Here is a 27794-nt window from a genome sequence, read left to right on the forward strand (position 1 = left end):
ACACCAGGAAGTCCCGCCTCCGAGTGATGCGTGTGACAGACCGCGGCAGACTTCGGGCCTCGTGGGCTCTCGCGACAGCTGGAAGGCTGCTGCTGCTGCGCCGCCTGGCTGTTCCCCTGCGGAACTCCCGGCCCCTTGGCGTCAGGCAGGCGCCGGCCCTGTCTTCTCGCCATTCGCTGGAAGCTTAGAACAATGTTGACTTTTTTAAAAAAATAAGTTTTTATTAAATTTTAATTTTATATTCAACATATTAATCATATCAAAGAAGATACAATAAAACAACCCCCCCCCCCCACCCGGTGACTTCCCCTTCTGGCTCTTTAACTATTTGCTACTTCTGCTTAATTTTATCTTATCTTTCATCTTTTAGCCAAGGGCTCTTATATTCTTAGCATTTTTATACCAAATTTCCTTCCGGTTCCAACATCTTACATTTAATTAATTTCCATATTGTTGAAAGTGAGGAGGAATTAAAGAACCTTTTAATGAGGGTGAAAGAGGAGAGCGCAAAATATGGTCTGAAGCTCAACATCAAAAAAACGAAGATCATGGCCACTGGTCCCATCACCTCCTGGCAAATAGAAGGGGAAGAAATGGAGGCAGTGAGAGATTTTACTTTCTTGGGCTCCATGATCACTGCAGATGGTGACAGCAGCCACGAAATTAAAAGACACCTGCTCCTTGGGGGAAAGGCAATGGCAAACCTAGACAGCATCTTAAAAAGCAGAGACATCACCTTGCCAACAAAGGTCCGTATAGTCAAAGCTCTGGTTTTCCCAGTAGTGATGTATGGAAGTGAGAGCTGGACCATCAAGAAGGCTGATCGCCGAAGAATTGATGCTTTTGAATTCTGGTGCTGGAGGAGACTCTTGAGAGTCCCATGGGCTGCAAGAAGATCAAACCTATCCATTCTTTTGGAAATCAGCCCTGAGTGCTCACTGGAGATCCTGAAGCTGAGGCTCCAAGACATTGGCCACCTAAGGATGTTGCAGGAACCCCCCCCCCCCATCATTCAGTTTGTACAAACACGACATACGCGACACTTCTGTTATAAATTCATAGAAAATCACCCGTACATCGGATCTGTACCGTTCCACTTTTTATTTTACACCATGAAGGAAGGACTATCAAAGGGGGGAGACTTGACACAAGGCAGCCAACCCGTCCACAGCGAGCCCTACCCAGTTGGCATGACAACCTTGATGGTCCTAGACAGAGGATCATTACACTCACAAAGGACCTGCATATGGAAGTGGATTCAGTACAAACTGAAACAAAGGACAGTGATCAGCTCTTCCCTCTGGGGACAGGAAACGGCAAACTCCCCCTTTGTCCTCTGGAAAGTACTCATGGGGAGGGGGAAAAGAGGAACCAGCCAGGTGACAGGACACTCAGGTTACCACCACAACTCCTCCCTCAACCCCTCCTTTTTGTGATGTATCAATGATGTAGTCATGATGTAGTCTTAGGGGTGTAGCATGAGGGATTAGTAGCTAATAAAAGCTGGGGTCTCCTTTTTTTCGGGGCTTCCATCTTGTTCCACCTTGTGGCAGGTGGGAGTCTTGTTGCGACAGTCTTCAATAAAGACCAAGCCTACTGGCTGCTGTTTTGCTCCAATTATCCTGGTTGGTGTCTTTGCTTTTTGTCCAAGGGAGCCCTTGGATTTCTCTGTTAACAAGGAGAAGACTCCCTGGAAAAGACCCTGATGTTGGGAAAGATGGAGGGCACAAGGAGAAAGGGACGACAGAGGACGAGATGGTGGGACAGTGTTCTGGAAGCTACCAGCATGAGGGAGGCAGTGGAAGACAGAAGTGCCTGGCATGCTCTGGTCCAGGGGGTCACGAAGAGTCGGACACGACTAAAGAACAACAATTGTTGTCTCTTAACCTTTGCTCTTGTTTCCTTAGTTGTGTTTACTCAAACTCTGCTGGTGAGCCCATTTCTTTACAGTGTTTCTGCAGATTTAACATGAACGATTCCCAGTCTTTTTTCAAGTCTCTATTGTCTTTGTCTCTTTGCCTGAGTTTCGCCATTTCTGCATATTCCTTGAGTTTAACTTGCCATTCCATTCTTCTTTCGTCGGTATCTCGTCATCTTTCCATTTGGGGGCTAGTAGCTGCCATTGTAGCATACATGAACAATTTCTTCTGCTCTTTTGGGAGTTCCTACCCTATGATACCTAATAAGAAAGCTTCTGGTTTTTTAAACAAAAGTTGTTTTAAACATCTTCAATTCATTATATATCATTTCCCAATAATTTTTGATTACTTTACAATTCCACCACATGCTAAAACGTACCTTCTTTCTCTCTACACTTCCAGCACTTATTTGAACTTGTTCTATACATTTTTGCAAGTTTAATGGGAGTCATATACCATCTATACATCATTTTCATGTAATTCTCTTTCCAAGTTATAAAATCAGTGAATTTTAAATCCACTTTCTATAATTTTTCCCAATCTTCCATTTGTATATTGTGACGTAAATCTTCTTGCCAATTTAATCATTACACATTTAACCTCTTCATCTTTAGTTACCCATTCTAGCAATAAATTGTTCATCTTTCTTCAATATTTTAGTGTTGTCTTCTGTGATTTCTCTTTGAAATTTAAAGTGTAACTAAATCCTTTATTTTTATCTTTTTAAAATACCTCATTTATTTGGAAATACTGCAACCAGTCATTGACATATTCTCAGATCTCTTCAAAATCTTTCAATTTTAATTTCCTTTCTGTTTCTGTTAATAGATCTCTATGAGAGCCATTTTTCCTTCTTGTTAATTTTTTTAATTGATGTTGCTTCTGTTGGTGATAACCACCACGGAGTCTTTTGTTCTAATAAGTCCTTGTATCTTTCCCAAACTTTTAAAAGTGATCTGATTATATAATTATATAATCCTTTATGCACTTTTCCTTTCTCATACCACTAGTACGCATGCCATCCAAATCTGTTGTCATGTCCTTTTAATTCTAATATATCTGTATTTTCTAATTTGATCCAGTCCCAGATCCAAGCAATGCAAGCGGCTTCATAATATAATTTAAAATCTGGGAGGGAGAAGCCTCCACTGTCTTTAATACCCATAAGTAATTTATGTTTTATTCTTGGTTTCTTCCCTTTCCATATAATTTTTGTAATATCCTTTTGCCATTTCTTGAAGCATGCTGCACTACTTATGACCAGTACTGACTGAAATAAAAAGAACACTTTTGGCAATATGTTCATCTTAATCACTGCGATTCTTCCTAGCAATGATAAATTCATTCTTTCCCATATTTCTAGATTCCTTTTTATTTCATTCCAATTTTTTCATAATTATCTTTAATAATAATATTTTTGGTTGTCAACCAAATTCCTAAATATTTAACTTTTTTATGAATCTCTATTTCAGTATTCTGCTGTAGTTCTTTTTTATCCTTCTCTGATAATTTTTTCATTAACAGCTTTGTCTTAGTTTTATTTAACGTAAAGCCTGCCACTTGCCCAAATTCCTGTTTTTTTCCTAGAACTTTCGGAAGAGAGTTCTTAGGATCCTCAACTGTAATTACAAGGTCATCTGCATATGCCTTTAATTTATACGGTATGTCTTTTCCCCCACCGTAATTCCTCTAGTGGTTTCATCTGCCCTGATGTTTCTCGTCAGGACTTCTAGAGTCAGAATAAATAATAGCGATGATAATGGACATCCCTGTCTTGTTCCTTTCTGTATCTTACAATTATCTGCTACCACCTGGTTTACAATTGATTTGGCTTTTTGATCAGAATATATTACTTGAATATATATTCCTGAAATTTTCTGGCACCACAGGACACCGTGATGGAAACCAGAGGGCACGGAAACACCATTTACCTTCCTGCTGCAGCGGTACCTATTTATCTACTTGCATTGGTGTGCTTTCAAACTGCTAGGTTGGCAGAAGCTGGGACAGAGCAATGGGAGCTCACGCCATTGCTTCCAATCGCCAAGCCCAAGAGGCTCAGTGATTTAGACCGTAGCGCCACCTGCGTCCCCATACCCACTACATCACACTGGTTAGATTCAGCTGGTGAATGCAGCCAAGCACTCTTCCTCCTGGCCTGGGAGATCTCCTCATAGGAATGACAGTCCCTGCAGTGACTGTTGTGCAGGCATTCAGACTTTGGCTTTGTTTGCTCTTGTTTTAAGGCTTTCAGACTCTGTTTCATACGTTCTGGCCCCTGCATGAATTTTTGCCCTTCACTTTAACACATACACAACAGCAACATCAGAAGAGCCCTGCTGCCGCTGCTTCAGGCCAGACGGGACCCACCAAGTCTGGAATCCTGCTCCCCCAGTGTCTCACGGGCTGCGTATGGGAAGCCTGCAAGCCAAACATGAGCACAACAGCACTCCCCACTACCATCACCCATGACTCCCAGGAACGAGTGCTCCAGGAATGTTTCCCTTCAGAAGTTCCTCAGCCATCTTATAGAGATTGGCTGTACATGGTAACATCTGTCAGGCGGTTGTGTGAGAACTGTCTGCCTCTTCTTGGCGCAAAGGAGGCTCCTTGACTAGTCTAGCAGGAAGAAATCTGCATGAAACGCATCCTAAAGAAGCACGTTCCCCCTTCTGGGTTCTACAAGAGCAACAAAGACCAATAATTGACACTGGCATTAATGGCAGGATCTAGCCTAGATCCTGAAGGCACGGCAGACGTGGAATGTTCCCTGGTGCCAAAAGCTGGAAGTTGTGGGTTATGAGGCTCAGGTATCTGAGTCAAATAAGCAGGGAAAGGACGGAGGGCCCAAGTGAAGTGGGCACCATGTAGGTGAGGCTGAATTGCTTTCCTAGTTCAGCTCTCCGGGGTCTGCAGCAGAGGGAGGCTTTTCCCAGGCCTAGGGCCAGGAGGCTTTGTGAAGAGCTGCTGGAGTTTGCTTCTGGGCCCAGCTGTGTACAAAGCAGCCCACTTGCGTTCCTATGGCCCCTCTTACTGCAGCTAGAAGTTGATTTGATCATGCAAATCTGGAAGATTAAGAATCATTGCAAACACACATAATAAAATGTCTTGGGACACAGATTGTGAACAAGTGAAACATTGTATTTCCATAATTGAAAAGGCTTAACTTCTAGAACTTCTGTCTGCCACACAGTTGTTAAAGGCACAAGGAGCCTGCTTTCCCTCACTGCCAGCCCTAAACCAAAGCCATAGGGTAAGCCCTTTTTATCACAAATGGGCTTCTTAGTAGACATGTATACCACTGTACTGTAAGTCAGCCATAGATGACTTCTTAATGAGTGCACAACAGGAGACATACCTAAGCCTCTTGGCAAATTTTTCACATTTTGCCATTTGCAAAGGTGGGTTGTTGTTGTTGTTTTTACATCCATGCATACTTACTGTATTTGCAGAAAGTAACACCACAGGAAAGATGCATCCTAACTACCAGGAGAAAAGGGTGGGCAAACTACAGAGTTTCTAAGGATTAGAAAGTGAATCACAAGCCAGAAAAGTGTGCTAAAGGAGTGGGGAAAACAGCAGTTCTTTAAGACACCAGGCAATAGGAATCTCTGGGGTCCTAAACAACTCACTCATCATTCACTGCTCTGACTTCACTCACTGGCTAAAAACCTTGAAAGGCAGAAGCAGCCAGATTGGCTCTTCTTACAGACAGTGTGTAGAAGGGGAACCTGCACAGCTTGCTGCCTAACTTTATTTCCAGGAGGACTGGAGACTTACTTTTTTCAAAATGGAAATAGAAAGAAAACAGAGTCTGGGGCTGCTGGGGGCACATGGCATCCATGCCCCCTGGGCCCACTTCTGGATCTTCCTCTCTGGACCTCGTGGTGTCCTTTGGAATGTGCATCTTACTACCGAAAAGCCTTTCAGCCTCTTAAGCGCAGCAGGCCTGCATTCCCAGCAAGGGATGGACTGCGCTGGGTGACGGACACCAGCAGGATCTGAGGCTCATTTTGCCCAGCTGTCTTGGTGGAAATAGGGCTTTGGCTATTTGACAAGGGAAGCCTAAGGGCAGTGGGGGTGGAAGAATATAATTACAGAATTCACCTGAGCAAGCCCACCTGCAGAGAGGATCACAGCTGGCTTATCAAAGAGCAGCAGCAAGCAAGGACCCCCTTGCTCGCCCAAGGCCAGGGCGCTGGCTGGCAGCATTCCTATGCTGAGGAAATCCACGTGGTACAAGGGCCACTTGTTTCATCAGCACAAGCTTCTCAGCTTGCCAGGTGGGATGGTCTCCTCTCTTCCTCCCAAGTGCAGTTTGGGGGGATCTCCCAGCAACTGCCAGCCAATTTCTGTGGGCACAGCGAGAGAAAGGAGCCCTCATGCTGGCTCTGTTCTGCTTGCAAGACTTGCTAGTTGAATCTTGCCTTGGGATTTGCTTGGGGGAGGGGCAGCCCAACCATGGAGGCAGCACCAGACAAGCAGCTTCTGCCAGCTCCCCACCCTCTTTCCCACAAGCGGCAAGGCTGATGGTGCTGAAGCAGGCCATGCATTTGGGTTGCGGGTTCCGTGCTGGGGCAGGATGTTGGGTGCAGGTGCTGAAGCAGCTTTTTGGTCCAGAGAAGAGAGGAGCGTCCCCCACAGGGCCCTCTTCCTGCCTCTGTCTGCCTTTCCTGGGAGCTGCTTTGCCTCTTCCCAGGGGACAAACCATCCAGCTGACTGGAGTTGTAGGCAGTGGCGTAGCGTGGGGGGTGCAGGGGGGGCCGGCCGCACCGGGCGCAACATTGGGGGGGGCGCTTGCACTCGCAGCTCTCTGCCCCCTGCTAAAATCCACGGGTTAGGGGGCGCAAATTACTTGCCTTGCCCCGGGTGCTGACAACCCACACTACGCCACTGGCTGCAGGCACCCGAGCTGGGCTCCAAGGGAGGCAGGCAGAGCAGCTGAGGATGCTCAGGATCCCGGCCCTCTTGCCCAGAGAAGAATGGCTGGGAAAGGGCCAGTTCTCAGAAACGGAGGAGGCAACTGTTCCCCAAGAGGCTCGTTATAGTTTAATATATTAATTGCTATCATCACAGGCACTGGCAAAGCAACGGGGGGGGGGAGGGGGAGAGGTTTGGCATCGCCAGCACAAGGTGCCCAAGGCAGGCAGCTCAGCAGGCTGCAAGCAGCAAACACAACATACATCACAAGAGAGCAGAATCCGCACACCTTGCCTGCCCAGAGCAGCAGGGCACAGCTGAGCAGCTCAAAGTGGCGGTGGCAGAGGGTTCCTGGGGCCCAGCTCCTTCCCAGTCCAAATGCCAGCAGCTCAGCTGCCCCGTGGCTCCCGACCCTTCAAGAAGAACGAGGTCCTGGGACTTCCCTCTTGGCGCCCCCAATCTGGGACGGACAGGAGCAGAGGGGGAAGTCCAGCGGGTGTGGTAGCCCAGCTAAGGCCTCTGGAGCTCTGCTTCCTTCTCGTGGCTCTGAGCCTGCCACCCTCTCCATTGTAAGGGGACGCTGCGGAGCAAGAGGGGCCACCGGGGGCTCTGAGCAAGCCTGCACTTCCTCTGCCACCCCCACCAGCAGAGGGAGATGGAGGGGCTGGTGGAAACGCAACTGTTCCTGAGATTCGCCCTGGCCAGCGCCAACTCTCAGCCCTGCCCAGCTCTTCCTGGTCCTCCGGTGGGGCACCCTCAGGGCTCCTGGTGCCTCCCCCACCTGGCTGCTGCCGTCCAAGCCAGCCTTGGCGCAGAGGAGCCCTCCGGCCCACCACGCCCAAGGTGGCTCCTGTCCCTTCTCCAACGGGGCCCACCTGCCCCGGACCACGCTGGCTCAGGAAGGAGGAGGGTGCTGCTTGCGGAAGGCGCTTTCGAGGAAGGCGGCCAGCTTGTCACAGTCGTCCTGGAGGAGAAGAAGAGGCAGGGTCAGGGGGGGCTCCCCTCCCGCTCCCCCATGCTGGGCCTCAGTGGCAGCCCCCCTCCTCCTCCCAGTTGGTCCCTAGGGGAGGCTTCTGCCCAAGCGCAGCCTGGGGCATTTGCCCCACTGCCTTCCGCCCCGGCTCTTCCCTTTCTCTCTGCCCCCAACTTCCAGGGAACCCAGCAAGAAATCGAACACTGGGCTGGCTCTGAGCTGGCTCTCGTCCCCCTGCCAGGTGACCTTGGGCCAGTTGCCATCCCTCGCCTGGCTGACAGGGTTGGTGCAAGGATGAAATGGGGAGGGGGAGCACCGTGTGTGCCACTTTAAGCTTCTTGGCAGGAAAGGGGGGGTAGAAATGTAATAATCAAAATAGATTTGAAAACGAGGGTGGGGAATTGGCAGTCTGCCTCTGCAGCTTTGCATGTGGCTCAGCAAACCAGCCGCCTGAGAAACAGTTTTTATCCAAATGCGATTTTGGTTTTAAACGCAGAGTAAGGTAGTCTCTGTGGGAGTATATTGTATTTCATTATGGGGTATCAGAGTTTTTAGGGCGTTAACCAGGCTGGGATAGCAGGCTTGTTGGTTTTTGGGTGTCTGGTGTAGATTTTTTCAATTTCGTTGTTCTGTTCTATGGGACAATAACAATAAAGATTATCGTATCGTATCGTAATTTGAGAGGGTAGCCCTGGAAGAGGAGGGCCTTTTGGTGCCCCCATGTCAGCTGACTGAGGGGGGTCAGGAAGGCAGGTGCCCACAGCCCAGCAGGGGTGGGGGGCTGGAGGTGGGGGCTGTCGCCCTCCGGGAATTGTTGATCCACAACTCCCACTGTAGCCACTGGCCACGCTGGGTAGGGAGGGGCAGAGGCTACGCAGAAAAAGGCACACAAAGAGAAAGGGGAGAAGAAAGAAAGAAAGAAAGAAAGAAAGAAAGAGAAAGTGCTTGTGGAACTTGACAGCTTGGATTATTTTCCTAGGCAGACAGAACTGACTGAAAAATGCAGCCCCACCTGTTTTTCACCTGCTTAATCCCTGGGAGGAGCAGGACCAGATCTCTTGCCTCAAACAAACCTTCCTTTTCTCTCTCATTTGCTTCCCACCCCCCCTTTCACCAGGGGGTGGGCCCTGAAAAAGCTCACCGGGCTGATGAATCCATAGTGCACAAGCTCCACAGCCAAGTCCTTGGGATTGTCATCTGCGGAGGAGAGGAGGAGGAGGAGGTGCTGAAGGGGGGGGGCACCAAAGGGCCGGCGGGCCGGCTGGTATTTCAAGCCTCGTGGCAGTGAGTGAGAGGCGAAAGGAAGACTGGCGTGGGGAGGGACCCCCACAAAGCGTGGGAGGCACAGCTGACCCCAGGCCAACAAAGCAGCCCCCCAAGGCCATGGCTGTGCCACTGGGAGCCCTCCACCAATGTCTCGGGTCCAAGAACCAGGCAACGGGGAGGGGTGGGTACCGGGGAGGCCCACCTGCCCGGGGGGAATGGGGAGTCCACTCACTTGGCAGCAGGTCGTAGCTTAGCTGGCGGTGAAGTTTGTCTTCCAGGACCAGAAGGAGCGTGAGCTGGGGGGACACACATGGAGAGTGTATGGGGGGGGGGAGCTCTTGAGGGAGAACCTTCCCCCCCCATGTGTGAGAAGGGGAGGCTGGCTGACGGCACCTGCAGGGCACCCACAGAGCTGCCACCTCTCCTCTGCCCCACAGCCAGGGCTCCCTCCTGCCCTCTTCCCAGCCCTGCCAAGGGGGGGGGGACGTACCCGCCATTGCCTCTTCTCCTCGCTCCACTCCATGCCGCACTGCATCTGCACCACCTGGGGGGGGGAGGCAGGGACACTGCTCAGGAGGGGGCTCCTTGGCTCCCACCCCACGCTGGAGGGGAGGCTGGGGAAGGGGGTTCCCTGTGGGTGCTGAGGCCAGAGCCTGGGGGGCTCCACCGAGCCTACCCTGGTTTCCCCCAGGGATGCAGGCTGGGGACTTTCCAAGCCCCCCACCCCAAAGATGCCCTTGGGGGGCTGGGGTCAGGATATTGCGCATGTGGAGCAGACCCTCTGGCCGCTCCGTTGCAACTCTGCAAGGGCTGCTCTTACTTTTCTGGTCTCCACATCAAAGGGCTCTGGCGTGGGCGTCTTGGCCTTCTGAGGGTCCTCGGGGGGCTGGGATGTCGATCTGGGAAGCGTGTGGGGCCGGGTAGCAGCAAAGTTCATCAGGGGATAAATGCCGTTCCTGGGGTGAAAGGAGAGAAAGACAGGCCCACTAGGAGCATCAGCCCCATGGACCCCACAGCCTGGTGGAGACTGGCAGCCAGAGCCCAAGAGGGGAGGGGGAGAGGGGGCTCTGGGGCTCAGCCCCCTAAGAGAGCAGCAGCTCGGCTTCTTCCTCCATCCGTCTGCCTCACCCCCCATTCCTGGAAGGGGGGGGAGGCAAAAAGCAGGGCTGCTCCTCTGCAGTCCCAGAACGCAAGGGAGCTGCACCCTTGGAATCCTGCTGTGGGGCATGAAGGGGGCAGGGGGTCCTGCACAGACCCACACGTGCAGCCCATGCACAGACTCACCTCACATCCTCCAGGAACTTGTCCAGCTCCAGGAAGGAAACTTCTGAGTATCTAAAGGGAAGAAAAGGAATGAGTCGCTGGCTGGCTGGCTGGCTGGCTGGGGGTGGGGGGAGGCTCCCTTTGCCCAGCCCCCCCATTTCCCTGGCTGCCCACCTCCACTGCACAGGCGGGCGACCCTCTCGCTGGATCTCTGCCATGACGATGCTGAGGTCTAGCTGCTTGGTTTTCTCTTCCACCACATTCTCAGGCCACAGGTCTGCAAGAATCAGGCAGGCAGGGCTGGTTGGGGCTGAAGCAGGATGGCCTGGCCGGGGGGGGGGGCCCTTCCCAGCTGCCCCCACTCCCACCCCCTCCCCAACTCACACTGGTTGCTGATGAAGCAGTGAGCGGCCAGGAGCTTCAGGGAGTGGACCTCAAAGAGGACGCGGTGGAAAAGGAGGTTGTGAGCCGTAGGACGCCGGTCCGGGTTCAGGAGGAGGCAGCCCAGGATGAACTCCTGCAAGGACACAGGGGCAGCGGGGGGGGGGTCTTAGGGGAAGCCGGGCTCAGCGCCAGCCTCCTGCCAAGAGAGCCGGGCACCACAGCCAAGAGGCCGGCCAGGAAAAGCCACAGATCAGTGGCCACCGTGTCCAGGCAGAGCAGGAGAAAGGGCAGGGAGCGCAGACGTGGGCAGCTGAGACGCTGCCAGGGAATTGCCACGTGGGACACACATGGGCTCCCCCCCCCCTCCTGAGGACCTGCCTTGCCTCCTGGGAGCTTCCTGGCTCTGGCCTCTGAGGCCCTGCTTGACCCAGAACTGGGATTGCCAAAGGGGCTGAAGCATCCTGGGCTCTGTCTCCACAGCTGGGGGCAGAGGGGCTTCTCAATTCCAGTGGGCGGAAACCATGGGGCAGGGGGCAGCAAACGTTTTCGGCAGGGGGCCGGTCCACCGTCCCTCAGACCTTGTGGGGGGCCAGACTATATTTTGAAGGGGGGATGAATGAATTCCTATGCCCCACAAATAACCTAGAGATGCATTTTAAATAAAAGGACACATTCTACTCATGTAAAAACATGCTGATTCCTGGACTGTCCGCGGGCTGGATTTAGAAGGTGATTGGGCTGGATCCGGCCTCTGGGCCCCCATGCCATAGGGGGACAGAACCCTGCTTGCAGGTTTCCCACAATGGGCACCAGGTTGGCCACCCTGAGAAGAGGATGCTGGACTAGATGAGCCCCTTTGGCCTGATCCAGCAGGCTCTTCCTCTGCAGTAAAGCTGCCCACCTCCCCCGCAGCCATGGGGCGTCCCAATCCTTTCACGATGGCCTGGTTCAGGCGTGTCCAACAGGTAGATCATGATCTACTGGTAGATCACGGCATGTTCCTGGTTGATTGTGGTTGACCTCTGGCCCCTCAGCCATCTCCTTTGTTGTTGTTGTTTAGTCGTTTAGTCGTGTCCGACTCTTCGTGACCCCCTGGACCAGAGCACGCCAGGCCCTCCTGTCTTCCACCGCCTCCCGCAGTTTGGTCAGACTCATGTTTGTAGCTTCAATAACACTGTCCAACCATCTTGTCCTCTGTCGTCCCCTTCTCCTTGGGCCCTCCATCTTTCCCAACATCAGGGTCTTTTCCAGGGAGTCTTCTCTTCTCATGGGGTGGCCAAAGTCTTGGAGCCTAAACTTCATGATCTGTCCTTCCAGTGAGCACTCAGGGTTGATTTCCTTCAGAATGGATAGGTTTGATCTTCTTGCAGTCCATGGGACTCTCAAGAGTCTCCTCCAGCACCAGAATTCAAAAACATCAATTCTTCGGCGATCAGCCTTCTTTATGGTCCAGCTCTCACTTCCATACATCATGTCTCTGCTTTTTAAGATGCTGTCTAGGTTTGCCATCGCCTTTCCCCCAAGGAGCAGGCGTCTCTTAATTTCGTGGCTGCTGTCACCATCTGCAGTGATCATGGAGCCCAAAAAAGTAAAATCTCTCACTGCCTCCATTTCTTCCCCTTCTATTTGCCAGGAGGTGATGGGACCAGTGGCCATGATCTTCGTTTTTTTGATGTTGAGCTTCAGACCATATTTTGCGCTCTCCTCTTTCACCCTCATTAAAAGGTTCTTTAATTCCTCCTCACTTTCTGCCATCAAGGTTGTGTCATCTGCATATCTGAGGTTGTTGATATTTCTTCGGGCGATCTTAATTCCGGCTTGGGATTCATCCAGTCCAGCCTTTCGCATGATGAATTCTGCATATAAGTTAAATAAGCAGGGAGACAATATACAGCCTTGTCGTACCCCTTTCCCAATTTTGAACCAATCAGTTGTTCCATATGCAGTTCTAACTGTAGCTTCTTGTCCCACATAGAGATTTCTCAGGAGACAGATGAGGTGATCAGGCACTCCCATTTCTTTAAGAACTTGCCATAGTTTGCTGTGGTTGACACAGTGAAAGGCTTTTGCATAGTCAATGAAGCAGAAGTAGATGTCTTTCTGGAACTCTCTAGCTTTCTCCATAATCCAGCGCATGTTTGCAATTTGGTCTCTGGTTCCTCTGCACCTTTGAAATCCAGCTTGCACTTCTGGGAGTTCTCGGTCCACATACTACTTAAGCCTGCCTTGTAGAATTTTAAGCATAGCCTTGCTAGCGTGTGAAATGAGTGCAATTGTGCGGTAGTTGGAGCATTCTTTGGCACTGCCCTTCTTTGGGATTGGGATGTAGACTGATCTTCTCCAATCCTCTGGCCACTGCTGAGTTTTCCAAATTTGCTGGTATATTGAGTGTAGCACCTTGACAGCATCATCTTTTAAAATTTTAAATAGTTCAGCTGGAATATCATCACTTCCACTGGCCTTGTTATTTGCAATGCTTTCTAAGGCCCATTTGACTTCACTCTCCAGGATGTCTGGCTCAAGGTCAGCAACCACACTACCTGGGGTGTACGAGACATCCATATCTTTCTGGTATAATTCCTCTGTGTATTCTTGCCACCTCTTCTTGATGTCTTCTGCTTCTGTTAGGTCCTTTCCACTTTTGTCTTTTATTATGGTAATCTTTGTACGAAATGTTCCTTTCATATCTCCAATTTTCTTAAACAGATCTCTGATTTTTCCCATTCTATTGTTTTCCTCTATTTCTTTGCATTGCTCGTTTAAGGAGGCCTTCTTGTCTCTCCTTCCTATTTTTTGGAAATCTGCATTCAATTTCCTGTATCTTTCACTATCTCCCTCGCATTTTGCTTGCCTTCTCTCCCCCGCTATTTGTAAGGCCTCACTGGACAGCCACTTTGCTTTCTTGCATTTCCTTTTCATTGGGATGGTTTTAGTTGCTGCCTCCTGTATAATGTTGCAAGCCTCCATCCATAGTTCTTCAGGCACTCTGTCCACCAAATCTAAATCCTCAAACCTGTTCCTCACTTCCACTGTGTAGTCATAAGGGATTTGACTTAGATTGTATCTTACCGGCCCAGTGGTTTTTCCTACTTTCTTCAGTTTAAGCTTGAATTTTGCTATAAGAAGCTGATGATCTGAGCCACAGTCAGCTCCAGGTCTTGTTTTTGCTGACTGTATAGAGCTTCTCCATCTTTGGCTGCAGAGAATATAATCAATCTGATTTCGATGCTGCCCATCTGGTGATGTCCATGTGTAGAGTCGTCTCTTGTGTTGTTGGAAAAGTGTGTTTGTGATGACCAGCTTGTTCTCTTGCCAGAACTCTATTAGCCTTTGCCCTGCTTCGTTTTGAACTCCAAGGCCAAACTTGCCAGTTGTTCCTTTTATCTCTTGACTCCCTACTTTAGCATTCCAATCCCCTATAATGAGAAGAATATCCTTCTTTGGTGTCATTTCTATAAGGTGTTGTAACTCTTCATAGAATTGGTCAATTTCAGTTTCTTCAGCACCAGTAGTTGGTGCATAAACTTGGATTACTGTGATGTTAAAAGGTCTGCCTTGGATTCGTATCAAGATCATTCTATCATTTTTGAGATTGCATCCCAGTACAGCTTTCGCCACTCTTTTGTTGACTATGAGGGCCACTCCATTTCTTTTACGGGATTATTGCCCACAGTAGTAGATATGATGGTCATCCGAACTGAATTCGCCCATTCCCGTCCATTTTAGTTCACTGATGCCCAGGATGTCAATATTTATTCTTGCCATCTCATTTTTGACCACATCCAACTTACCAAGGTTCATGGTTCTTACATTCCAGGTTCCTATGCAATATTTTTCTTTACAGCATTAGAGTTTCCTTTCGCTTCCAGGCATAGCCGCAACTGAGTGTCCTTTCGGCTTTCGCCCAGCCGCTTCATCAGCTCTGGATCTACTTGTACTTGTCCTCCGCTCTTCCCCAGTAGCATGTTGGACGCCCTCCTACCTGAGGGGCTCATCTTCCAGCGTCATATCTTTTATATGCCTGTTGTCTTTGTCCATGGGGTTTTCTTGGCAGGGATACTGGAGTGGCTTGCCGGTTCCTGCTCCAGGTGGATCACGTTTGCTCAAAACTCTCCACTATGACCTGTCCATCTTGGGTGGCCTTGCACGGCGTAGCTCATAGCTTCTCTGAGTTATTCAAGCCCCTTCGCCACGGCAAGGCAGTGATCCATGAAGGCAGTAATCAAGGCAGTGATTACAAAAAAGCAAAAAAAAAAACACCACCCCAACTTTGGCTTCCTAAAAAAAGCCCCACAACTTTGGGTAGATCAAAGCCAGTCTTTTTACGACAATGGGAAGATCACTGCCAGTTTTTTTATACTGTGAGTAGATCACAGTCTATTGGGAGTTGGACGTCCCTGACCTAGTTCATGCATCACGCTAAGCCCAGCGATGGCTTGGCAGGGAGAAGGTGCAAGCTCCATCTGTCCATCTGTCCGTCCATCCTGGTGCCGCCAGCACAGGCCCCAGACTCCCAACACAGCCCTCCAGCTGGAGCCAAGGCTTGTTCCTCCTTTGCGACTCGTGGGTTGTTGGGAAGCCAGATTCCCCTGTACTGTCCAGAGGTGTCTGGGCTTTGCCACAGCAGCAGGACTTGGGGAGGAGCGAGGCAGGCCTCACTTTCATGCTGCTCACATGCCTGGCAGCATTCACCCTCGGAGAAAGGGCAGTGGGGTGTTCCAGGCGTCTACAATGGGGCTGGGGGCAGAGGGGTTGCCACAGCCACCAGACGGGCAGGCAGCCTGATCCCCTGCTGTGCCACCCGTGTGGGGAGGTGACCAAGCGGCTTTTCTCACCCGCATGATGGGGTCATCCAGAGAGTGCCTCGCCCGCTCAATTGCCTCCTCCGACACGTAGGTGTCCCCATTGGACTGGATCTCCAGCACCGCCATCTGTGGGGAGAAGCAGAGGGGAGGGGCAAGGGGGTGCAGCTGGGGCAGAATGAAAGGGGCAGCACGGCTGGAAGCAGCCCTTTTGCCAGAAGACAGTGCCTGGCCCTGGGAAGGAGCCCCCTGCTGGAGAGGTGGTGGGTGTGGGGAAGGGAGCCACCCCCCCACCCCCGAGGGCAGGGTCATCGGGACCCCTGGGTGGCCATCCGCACGCCCCAGCTTCCCTACCTCCAGAGCGCACATCCCAAAGGAGAAGATGTCCACAGCCGTCCCATCCGCCACGTCTGAAAAAACAAGCACAACCAGACCCAGCTGGCCAAAGCCCCGCCTCCAGGGAAGCCCCGCCTCCAGGGAAGCCCCGCCCACCCCCAGCGGGCTCTTGCACCACTACTCACGCCCGTACTCCGGGGGGAAGAAGTGCAGGTTGCGCTGCTCCTCTCTCTCTGCACGGATGGGGCTGCGGAGCTCAGGCGGGATGGCTGTAGGAGGGCGAGAGGGAGAGGAAGGCTGGAGCATCCAGGGCGGATACAAGGATTAAGCTATGGAACTCCCTCCTGCAGGAGCCAGGGGCAGCCACCAGCGTGGAGGCCTTGAAAAGAGGGTTGCACAACTTCACGGAGAAAAGGGCCATTGATGGCTGCGGCCACCATGGCTCGGCTCGGCCTTCCACAGCCAGAGGCAGCGATGCTTCTGAAGGGCTTACCGTAAGTGACAGCACATGGAGTGTCAAGAGGGGCCCATCCTCCCCCAGGCAGCAGGTGGTGAGAGATCCCACAGCCTCCAGGAATGGACTGGGGCCAGAACAGAGGTTGGGGACCCCCCAACACACACACACTCCATTGCCCCTGAAGCCCAAGTGACCCAGAGAAGGTCCTCACGAGGAAGCAATCCAGCACTCCTGGAACTTAAGGTGGCTGTGCTGCCTCTGGTCAAACACAAGACCTGGAGCCCTGAAGAATGCGGAGGAAAACCCGCCTGCCGCTCCCTATGAAACAGGGCAGGGAATACATTGGGGGGGGCAAGAGGAAGAGGCAGCACTTACCCTTCGCAAAGACTCTGTGCCAAACTGCAGGGAGAGAAGAGGGAGGGAGAGTTACTGAAAAGCAAGTGCTTCTGTGAAGCTTTCAAATGTAGCCTTGAGGCCCCTGCCTGGCCACTGGGGGGAGCTGGGGGGGCCGGACTAGGTCCTCCCATGTCAGTTTGCTCCACGGGTAGCAAAAGCGGTTCTTTACCCCCCCCCCCGGGGGGTCCCTCCTGCCAAGGCCCAGGACCTGCTCCGTACCTGACCCGATCTTGATGAGCCCATTGTGCTGGATGAAGATGGTGTCACTGGTGAGATTCCCGTGGATGATGGGGGGGTCGCAAGAGTGCAGGTAGCTGCAAGAGGAAGAGAGTCGAGGGGCATTGGGCAGCTTTTCCCCACAAAGATGGTGGGGCTAAGGCACTGTGGGGGGAGCAGCAGCAGCAGTGGAGGCTCACCTGAGGGCCGAGAGGATCTGAGTGCACCAGCGCTTCCAAGCCTGTTTTGTTTTTTGGTAGGGGGAGCAATGAGAGATCAAGTCAGCTCAGGAGACACCCACCCCCCGCCACCACATCGACTCAGTGCCTTTTTCGCTCAACAGGAGCAGCTTCCACCTGGACAGGGCAGCCGCCTGCCCTGAATCCACCTTCACCCACCCATCGGGGGGCCCCAGTCAGCCTGCGGGCTTCCTTCAGAGGAAGATCTGTCTTGCCTAACCTGCTGCTCCTGTTGCAAGGGTTGCTCTGACTTTCCCCCAGCCCCCCCACCTGCCCTTGTACCACACCTGTCGCCCTGGGGGACAAACTGAAGCATCCCTGCAGGGGCCTGGGGGGAGTGGGGCCTGGGGGGCAGGGCAGGGGTCCTACCCGGGCATTCATAGCCTTGTGGTTCTTCTTGGTCTTCTTGAGGAACTGCTTCAGGCTTCCGGAGGAGACGTACTCTGTGATGAAGATCACCTGGTGGGGGGGACCAGGTGGGTGAACCTGAGGGGTTGACCTGATGACCCAGGAAGCATCTCAGCACATTTCCCAGAGTAGCCCCAAGGGGGAGAGGCTCCTTCATCGGCAAGGTCTGGAAATGGGCACCCAAAGACAAACCCAGCCCCCAACAGAAAGAGGGTTCTAGGAATCCTCCCTTCCGCCGGGCTCTTACTATCCAGGGATCCTGCCCTGGACCTGCTACCTTTCTTTCTGGGCACCAGCCAGGTGGCTCTTTCGTACACAATGGCTTTGCCGAAACCAGGGAATGGGACCAGACTTTGGATGTGTGGGTGGGGCTCCCCTCCACTCTGGCATGATCAGGTCAGGCTCTTGGTCACCTGGCAGGAGGTCTTGCCAAGTCAGCCCTGCGCTGGCAGCCTCAGCAGCTGCTGCCGCTCCAGCTGAGATGGGAGACACTGCCAGGATTGAACCCAAGGGTTCCCATCTGGAAAGCAGTTCCTCTGCCCCTGAGACCCCTACACAAGCCCACCTCCCCAATGGTGGTCACCCTCAACCCCTTTCCCCACTCAGGGTTAGGTCTGGGCCCCTATCGTGGAGGGGGCGTATCCCTGGGGCTGGGGCAGCCCTACCGAGTCTCTGTGGGGGGCCCCTGCCTCACCTGGGCCTTGATTTCCTTCACATCCAGCCAGTACTTGTGGACCTTCACGATGTTGGGGTGGTCAACGACAACCAGCTGCTCAAACATGGTCTTGATCTTCTCCTGTTGCCAGAGGAAGCGGGCGGGGAGGGGAAACTCAGCCATGGGGAACCAGCTGGGGGTCTGGAGCTGGGCAGGGGGAAGCACCCCTTCTTTGGGGAAGAGTGCTTGCTGTGCGCCACCCCCAAGGTCTAGGGGGTTGCCAGCCTCACCTCATGAGCTTTGAAGGCCGCCCTGTCCGTGAACTGCAGCTCGTTCCACACGACCTCCACGCCTTCCTCTGTGTCCATGGCCAGGAAGGTGCTCTGCAGTCCAGGCATGTTGCCCTGGTTGACCTGCGGGGAGAGATGCCGCTTCAGCACGCAAGAGGCTCAGAGCGGCTGCGGGACGTGGGCCCCCCAGAGCACGGTGGAGTCACGGCCCCAGGCAAGCACTGGGAGACTGCTGCAATGTGTTGCGCATGGGGCTGCCTTTGGAGACGGTTTGGAATCTGGCTAGTGCAGAAGGCAGGGCTCTGTGGCTGATGGGAACAAGGAGGAGCAGATCTGTTTGCAGCAGGGGATGTGGGCTACTGCTTCATTTTTGTTTTTGTTTTGTATTCTGTGTTATTTATCTTGTATTTTTATGTTGTGAACTGCCCTGTTATCTATGAATGGTGGTGAACAACAACAACAACAACAACATTTAACACTATTTCTTGTGGAAACTGCTCTGGCCTAATTCAAAGTGATGCTTTCAGCCCTTTAAACCTCCCACGGCTCCTGACTCCTAACCCCAGAGGACTGTCTCTCTGCACATTTACCTGCCTAGCCCCAGAGATCCTCAGCTGAGCCCCTTCTGGGTGTGCCATCTCCTGGGAGAGCTAAAGGAGCAGCAAAGTGATCTGGGGTGGATCGACTCCCCCGTGAAAGAAGGTTGAAGTATTTGGGACTTTTTAGAGAAAAGGCGAGGAAGGGGCAGCAGGAGAGCAGCCTCTGAAGGATGCCTGGCACAGAGGAAGTGGAGAGAGGAAAGGTTTTCCTCCCTGTCGTAGCGCTGGAACTCCAGGACATTCAGTGAAGCTGAATGCTGGAAGATTCAGGACAGATCAAAGAAAGTCCTCCTTCATGCAGCCCAGAGTCCAGCTGTGGAACTCTCTCCCACGGGAGGCTGGCATGGCCACCAACTTGGAGGCCTTCAAAACAGGATTAGACAACCCCCCCCAGAGGACAGGGCTAGTGGAGGCCCCCAGTCCTAATAGCCAAGCTCTGCAGTTCTTCTGAATGCCCCTTGCGGGAAGCGCAGCAGGAGAGAGTTGCTCTGGAGCCTGGATCCTGCCTGCAGGTTTCCTACCACAAGCATCTGGCTGGCCACTGTGAGAACAGGATGCTGGACTAGATGGGCCACTGGCCTGATCCTGCTGGCTGTTTCTGTCCTCAGGGCTGGTGAGGAAAGAATGGGCCTTTTCTGCAGCAGCTTCCCAGCTAGAAAATGCCCCGTCCCCAGGAGACCCAGCTGCCTCCAGCTTGTCTTACTATCAGTACCATGCAAATCTGTCTTTGCCTTTCTGGGCAGCACCAGCGAGTGGATGCTTTTATTTTGGTTATGTCTTAATATGTTCATGTATTTTCTTCTGCTTCGTTGTATTTTATTCTTCTAAATCGTTGTGGGACCATCTGTTGTGGGAAGCTATTAATAAATTTGCTAAGCTAACCCCCAAGATCAAAGGCAGTATATTTCCGTGTGGGGGGGGGGGTCTATTGGGCTCCTGTCCTGCTACTCAGCCTCTGTGGGGGGCACAGAGGCTGATGGGGCAGGAGGCACACTTTCCCAGCCTCTCTGGGGGTGGCATCCAGGGCAGGCAAAGGAATGTGGGATATCTTTTAGTAAACAAACACTGAGATTCCCAGGATGCTGGGGGGGGGGGGGGAATGTAGCCAGTGGTTCCCTGGGGGGAAGAGAGATCGCCATGGCCCCCCAATTGGCCAAGCTACCTGCGCCCAGACCCAGCACATCTCCTTGGCAGAAATGGGGGGAAAAAACAAGGCCCCGGCTGTTGCTAGGCAAGGGCAAAAGGCAGCCTGCTAGCACAGCCCTGGGCTCTGTCCTGCTCTCCTGCCTGGCCGGCCACTCCTGACTCAGGGGAAGTTGAGGCAGAGGGCTGGCGCCCGGACACGGGACCGAGGGTATGCCCTGCAGGGGGGCTGTGCCAACCCCTCGGCCCTTGGGCACCTGCCCCCTTGCTGTGGGGCCTCCGACAGCAGCAGGCGCTGGCAAGGGGGGGGGGGAGGCAAGAGCTGGCCCAGCACCTGCTGAAAGGCAGGATTGTTTGTGGCCCAGAGAGGACACCCTGTCCCGTCCGCCTGCCAGGCCTTGGGGCATCAGCAGACGTCTGCCTTGGCAGGCCAGGAGGGACAAAGGCCTCCAGCCGCAGCGCCAGCCCGAGTTCATTAAGAGGGGAAGATGGAGCCGTCCTGGCAGCCGCGCCTCATGACCCAGTTCCTGCCAGGGGAACAAAGAGGCCCCATTGTCCCCATCCTCCCCCCCCCACGCCTGGCCACCTGCCTCCCCCCAGGCCAAGGAGTGGGGTTGCCAGGGCCAGAAACCAGCCGCCTTCACCCTGGGGTGGCTGCCCGGCTAGCTGGCATGGGGACCCCCTCTGTCAAAGGCCCAGAAAGGTGTGCCTGGGATGACACACTTGCAAGAACAGGGCACCCCTCACATGGGCACCATGCCAAGGAGACCCACCAAGAGGGAAGGGGATCTCAGAGGCAGCGTCTGCCAGGAAGGACCCTGCCTGCCCCCTGGCCAAGGTGCAGAGGAAGCCAAGCCCAACCAGGGAAGGCCTCGGACCCCACTGCCCATTGCCACTGAAACAGGTCCCAATCCGCCCACCTTCCCCACAGGCGCCACCCTCTTTCCAGTCTCTTAGATGGGACTGCAAAAGGGGCAGCCAAAGTGGACGTGAGACTAACTCCCCCCCCAAAAAAAAGTCTTATTGAAGGTCTGTGTCCCCCCACAAGAGGCCAAGGGTGAGTGACTCACGCCGGAGCCAGTCTTTGTGGCACCTTTTTATTAAGCAAACCCAGGGCAGGGTCCCTGGGAGCAGAAGCCCAAAAAGGACTGGGGGGGGGGGAGCAACACACAGGCATTTCTTCATCCAACAGCCCCCACCATTGTTGTGCGGAAAAGGCTGAGGCTGTTTGCTGGTGCAAAAGGGTTCGTTGCTCTTTCGCTTCTGGCTCTGTGGCCGGGGGGGGGGGCATGCCAGGACACGGGTGGCATCGCTGAGAAGAGGAGGAGCAAAGGGCAAGGGGGGGGGAGAAAGAAATCAGGGCAGAGAGAGGGGACAGCTCAAAGCAGAGGAAGCGCGCTTTGCAGAGAAACACACAGGTGCAACAGGGGTCGAAGGTTTTTTAAGGCAGGGCAGATCCCTGTCCCCAGAAGTTTACAGTCTAAATTTCAATGGGGCAGAGAAATGCGACGGCCTCCTGGACTGGCTCCCTGAGAAGAGAGGGGCCTGGAAAGAGGGTGTCCTGGTCCCTGTGGGGAGGCCACTTCCAGACACTGGGGGTTCCTGCTGGGCACCTGAGCTGCTGCCCTGGGTTGGGGTTACAGGCTGAGGGGGCACCCAGGGATTTGCAGTTCTGTGGTCTCGATGAGCAGGTGGCACCCAACTCCGTCTCTTCTTTCGTTGTCCTGCTAAGGCAGGCATCCCCAACCTGCGGCCCTCTAGATGATTTGGCCCACAACTGCCATGATCCCTAGCTAACAGGACCAGTGATCAGGGGTGATGGGAATTGTAGTTCAAAACATCTGGAGGGCCGAAGGTTGGGGGTGCCTGTGCTAAGGCATCTGGGGAGGTCCTGACCTGACATTGGGAGGTGGCAAAGAAGCCAAAAGCCAACACAGACCTGGCACAGGTGCTGGTGGAGCAGGAATGGGGACCGCCCCTGAAATGCTCTCTGCTAGGAAGCAGGAAGGAGCCGGTCTTTCCTCTGGCTCTGGAGCTCCTGCTAAAGGAAGACCACCCTTTTGTGCCCCCCTCCCCTTAAGCAAGTAAAACCTTCCTTTTGCAGAAGGTTTTTGGGTTTGCAAGTGGTTGATTTATTGCATACGTTTTACTCTGCTGATTTGGAATAACTTCAGCTGCTGGTACTCGATTGCTGCATTAACTGCTCTTTTTATTGGTTCTGAAAAACCAACATTGGCTCCCAGGAAAGCCCTAAATGGCCTCAGCCCAGTATACCTGAAGGAGGCTCTCCACTCCCATTGTTCTGCCCGGACACTGAGGTCCAGCTCCGAGGGCCTTCTGGTGGTTCCATCACTGCGAGAAGCCAAGTTACAGGGAACCAGGCAGAGGGACTTCTCGGTGGTGGTGCCCGCCCTGTAAAACGCCCTCCCATCAGATGTCAAGGAAATAAACAACTATATGACTTTTAGAAGACATCTGAAGGCAGCCCTGTAACGGGAACTTTTTAATGTCTGATGTTTTACAAAAAAAATTATATGTACTGTAAGTGGCCCAGAGTGGCTGAAGAAACCCAGCCAGATGGGCAGGGTACAAATAATAAAATTGTTGTTATTATTAATGTTTATGGAAAGGGGACTTGAAAGGGTTGAATGGTGGTTTGATTTTGTTGCAGCCATCTTGAGCTTTTGATGAGGAAAGGCAGAGGACAACCGTTTTAAATGAATGAAGGGTGGGGAGGCACAGCGAGGACAGAACCTGGGCAAGCTGGGCAAATTCATTTCCTGGGGGGGAAGATGGCGGGGTCCAGACGGGAGCCTGACGTTTCAGGGAGGGATTGGAAAGGAGGCAGGCAGCATCACACAGACACCCTGGGGGGCAGCCGCAGCCGGGGGGCGGGGAGGAGGGTCAGTGGCCAGAGGCAGGTTTTGGGAGACCCTCTGGGAAGTTCAACCTCCTCTTTGACAGCCTTCCAGGAGGCAAGTGGGGGGGGGGGAAGCCACAGCTCTTTCCCACTGGCTCTGCAGCTGACCTTCAGTGGCTGGCTTTGCGTTGGCTGTTGATATAATTCAAGCCATTTTGGTTTACATCCCTGCTTATAACTTTGGTGTGCAGTTTATAAATGTTTTAATTTGAATTTTAATGAGCTTCATTTTTTTATCCTTGATTGCCTTGAGCAACATTCTGTTGGGAAGGCGTGAGATAAATGTCCTTAACAACCACCCTCTCTGGGCGAAGGATGCCTGACAACTGCTACAAGAACATCGTGCTGATACTGGTGAGAAATTCCTCGGGCAAAAGCCCTGACTCAAGGCAGCTTACAAGAAGAAAAAATACTAACAACAACATAACAAAAGTGGTCATAAACAATAAACGAAATACTAAAAAGTACATAACCAAACTGAACAGTTTCCACATAAATCACAAGATATAAAATAAAGATACAAAAAGCCAACAGCAACAACCCTGGCAACAGCAGAAACCCAAACAGCACCCTGGCCCATGAGTGTTCAGCAGCCTCTGCTTTCGTAGTTGGAGTCAGTCTGAACTCCATCCTCCCAGGCCAGGTGGAGAAACAGCCAGCAAGGCTGGGAGCAGGTTCACCAAAACTCACAACCAAGATAGTCTCTGGCCTCTTCAGAGGCTGGAGGTGCTTCCTTTCTGCTCCCCCCCCCCATCCCAGGCAGCCAATGAGGAGCGAGAGGGCTTGGCTCATCAGCCAACAAGATGCTGCAGTGCCATCTGGCTGGGTACCACAGCTGCTCTGGAGAAGCTGTAGCCATGGCAACTGCATTGCGAGAACCAGGAGGCAAACAGGACCAGGCATGTGGAAGTCTTGCGACAGCATAAGATCGAGCTGCAAGAGAGGCAGCTGCCGGGGGGGGGGGGCTGCTCCTGGGCCTATAAGGGTCATTTTGTGAGGGGACACTATTGCAAAGAAAGTCCCTTGAAGTCCCTTTTGCAAAAGGCGCTGGAGATCCCCCCCCCAGGCTACATGAGACCACGAGGGCCTCCGCACCACGACTCCATTTCCCTCCTCTCTACCTCTGCCTGCCTTCCTCAGACACGCAGTCAGGCCACAATCCAGGAAGCAAAGCCTGCACCCAAAGCTGCCAAGGAGGCCCTTCCTGGGTCCCACCACCCAGCCAGGCACGTTGGGTGGCACCACGGGAGAGAGCCTTCTGGGGGGGGGGGGCTGCTCTCCCACAACTTTGGGACCTTGGAAGCCAGAGGGGCTTCCACAGGAGATGAAGACGGTTTTATTTTGACTGTTCTTTAAGGAAAGGGCTGGTCCTGCGGTGTTCATATTCTAGTGATGCTTTAGTGGTTCTTTTCATGTTCATATTGTTTAATTGTACTAATGTTTAATTGTTTTTAAATTATTGCTTTCCCCCCTATATTTTAGCTGCTTGTATTTTATCTGTAATATGCCCTGAGACCCTGTAGGGGAAGAAGGTAATAATAATAATAATAATAATAATAATAATAATAATAATAATTCCTCAACAGGCCTCATTCCAGAGCAAAGTGGAGCAGGCTGGGCAGGCAGGCAGCAGGTCTGCAGGGGCTGAAGGCCGAACTGAAGGCCAAAGCCCCCTCCCCCCTCCTCTAAGCCTGGCACAGCAGGAGGCCCTGATAAGCCAGCCCAGAGCCCAGGTCTGCTGCAAGATAAGCAGCTGTTCTGCAGAGGTCACCTGTGGGCCTCCTGGCTTGCACAAGCACCCACTCCCTCCACCCATGGCCCCCCACCCATGCTTATTCTAGGATCCTCCACCGAGGAGCAGAAGTGGAGGGCGGCTGGCAGGAGGCAAAGCGGAGAGGGAGAGAAGGGCAGGACAGACCCACAGCTTGTTCTAGGCATTTTTTTCATGAATGGCATATATTGCTTGAGTATATATATATATATTTTAAAAAACCCTCCAAGCTTCCCATTCTCTACACTGGCATTTTCTTTCAGAAGACAGGGATCACAAATCTGGCCCTGTGGGGCTCCAGAGGTCTGCCCCAGCCCCAGAGGGACACCAGCACATCTAGGCTTGTCCCCAGAAGCCAGAGCGAGGGGCCCAATGAGTGGGCCAGGCTCCTGAGGCAGCTTTGGCAATGGTGGTCACCCCCATGAGGGAGAAGCCCCCCTGGGCAGGAGGTGGGTCATAGCAGGGACTGTGGGCACTTCAGCTCTTGGTGCCAGTGGCATCAGCCAGGCCAGTGGCAGGCGGTTCCATAAACCCGTTTTGTGCCAATGGAAGCCTGAAGCTGCCAAGGCTTTGCAAACAGTGGAGGTGGGGAGGTCAGCACAGAAGAAATTGCCCTGCCTTGCCTAGGATGCGCCAGCCTGTGTTTGCATTCTGCCAGCAAAGGCCTTGGCTCCTGAGACCCTTTGGACTGTGATGCAGCCACTCTGTGCGCAGAGGCCCGGGAACGAGTGGCCAGGAGGGCAGGAGCCTCTCTGGCACTGGGCAGAGCCAAGAGCAGGAGGCTCAGAGGGCAGCGAGGCCACCTGGGCAGGATCCTCTTCCCTGGCACTCGGAGAGCGTGGCAATGGCAGGGTCCCAGCAGCCCCCCCCCCCTGCTGCAGAGCGATCCTGAGACAGGCACTGGGGGAGGGCAGAAAGGAGACCCCGGAAGAGGAGAGAGAGCTCAGTCCTGGTCAGCTGGCCAGCAGAAACACAGACAAAATCTCAGGTGTGTCTCTGGGCGAGTGCAGAGTGCAGCTCAGGGAGCCACATTCCCAGGCAGGTTAAGCCACGCTGAGCCTCTCACAGTTTTCCAGGCTCTGCTCTGACTGGTTCAGGGGCGGCAGCACAAAGAGAACCCCCCCCCCCCGCAACGTTGGCAGAGGGAGGCATGATGGGGCTTGTGGCGATAAGGAGGAGGGGGCCACACTGCCTGCCTGCCTGCCTGCTGTGGGGCAGGCCTAGCCTAGGAGGAAGTGAGATTGCCTGCACTGAGCAAACAGATCCCACCACAGCCCCTCTTCCCAGCTGCTCTGTGCTGAATGCTGTGTGACCAGCTGGCTCCCGGCTGCCCCCCCCCCAATCGTGGCTGGGGGGCCCATGGGGCAGGACCCCCAACACTGGGCAGGCCGGCCTCCCTGGGAGCCTCCCCTGAAGGTAAACATGGGCCTTATCAGGAGCAGGAGCACCAGAGGCGCCTGGGGGAAGGGCAATGGAGGGGGGGGCTCTGCACCCGTGCCATGAAGGGGGTCCTCTGCCAGGGGGAGGGCGCCCCTTCTCCAAATGGAGGGGGACTCGGAGGCTTCCTCCTGATCTTGTTGCCTTAGAAGGGTCCTGACAAGGAGAGATTGGTTCAGGGAGGCAGGGACCCAGTCAAAGCCATGCTCTGTCTGTGGGCAGCAGGAGGGAACTGTCTTCTGAATATGGGGCGAAGCGGGGCTGGCTAAGGGGGCGCAAGAGCCAAGAGGGCAGAGCCCACTGCCGCCCCCAGGACTCTGCCTCGCCCTGTCGGAGGGGGATCGAGCTGGGCTGCCTCCCGGGCGCTTCTGGGGCGCCACATCCAGATAAGCAGCCCACGAGAGGCCGGGACAAGCGCCCGAGCGAAAGCAACGGGCCCGCCTGGGACCCCTCTCCCCGGCTCCGCGCCGGGGCTGCCCCGCTCCCCTGTTTTGCAGGAACCCCGCGGGCTCCCCCTCGAGGCGAGGGGCGGGGAGGGGAGGCGACTGCGAGGCGCTCCGACGGGTCCCGGGAGCCCCGCTCTGCTGCCGCCCCTCGTGCGCCCACCTCGCCGGGTTGGCGCGGAGACCAAGCAAGCCAGAACAGCGACGCCCGGCGAGGCAAGGGGGGAGTCGGGCAGGGAGGCACCGGCGCGGGTGCAGACCCCGCTCGCCCGGCACCGAGGAAGCCCTGCTCGGCCTCCGTCCTGCCCGGTCCCCGCTGCAGGATGGGGGGCAGCCCGGGCGCGCCGGAAGCGCAGCGCAGACCCTCGGGGCGCCCCTCCTGCCGCTCGTGGGGGCGGCCGGCGGCCAGGGGACCCCGCGGCCCGGTGTCTCCGGGAGCTGCCCGCCCTCGGCTCCGCCGCCGCTACCTGCTCCTTGCGCTTCTGCCAGCGGCCGCAGGGACTCTCCTCCAGCACCTCGCTCTCGTCCTCGCTCTCCTCCTGCGACGCCGCCGACACCGGCGCCGCCGCCTCCGGCTCCGCCGCGCCCGACATGCCGCCCGGGCCACGGACGCGCCGCTGGCGCAGCTGCAGCCTCCGTCCCGCCGCTGCCCGCCCGCCGCCGCTCCGCCGCCTCCGCCGCCGCCCGAGCCCCCGCTGCCGGGGCGGGCCCGGGCTCAGCTCCGCCCGGCGCGGAAGGCGCGGCTGTCGCGGCGGCTCGGGAAGCCGCCCCGGGTCCGAGCGCCGGCCTCGGCCGCCGGGATCTGCGCTGCCCTCGGGCGCCCCACCGAGGCCTCCGGGGCCTGGCGGCGGCAGAAGCCGGCCCGCCGGAGAAGGGGGCCCGGGGCTCGTCTGCCCTCCTCTGCCGCGGATCCCCCGAGACGGGAGCCGAGGCGCCGCCGCCCTCCGTGGCCAGAGG

At 54.4% G+C, this 27794-nt stretch overlaps 1 protein-coding gene across 2 annotated transcripts; it reads right to left on the reverse strand.

The window, feature by feature from the left end:
* Nucleotides 1-5039: 5039 nt before the first annotated feature.
* NRBP2 (nuclear receptor binding protein 2) lies at nt 5040-27554 on the reverse strand. 2 transcript variants are annotated; one of them, XR_014513216.1, is made up of 19 exons: nt 27305-27554; nt 18525-18647; nt 18274-18375; nt 17541-17630; nt 17133-17173; nt 16936-17030; nt 16696-16719; nt 16049-16132; nt 15882-15937; nt 15561-15656; nt 10726-10858; nt 10516-10618; nt 10363-10413; nt 9899-10034; nt 9569-9622; nt 9311-9374; nt 8954-9009; nt 5264-7803; nt 5040-5225 (listed from the first exon to the last, which is right to left on the reverse strand). XR_014513216.1 is itself a non-coding variant. In XM_083448965.1 (18 exons), exons 1-18 carry the CDS (start codon nt 27428-27430, stop codon nt 7735-7737), a joined length of 1503 nt encoding a protein of 500 aa, XP_083305091.1. In that variant the 5' UTR covers nt 27431-27554; the 3' UTR covers nt 5040-7734. The 2 variants fall into 2 exon arrangements, 1 of the variants encoding a protein (XP_083305091.1); XM_083448965.1 differs by having other exon boundaries at nt 5040-7803.
* Between the last annotated feature and the right edge of the window lie 240 nt (nt 27555-27794).

The sequence above is a fragment of the Podarcis tiliguerta genome, assembly GCF_965153285.1.
Source record: "Podarcis tiliguerta genome assembly, chromosome: 7".
Classification (NCBI taxonomy): Eukaryota; Metazoa; Chordata; class Lepidosauria; order Squamata; family Lacertidae; genus Podarcis; species Podarcis tiliguerta.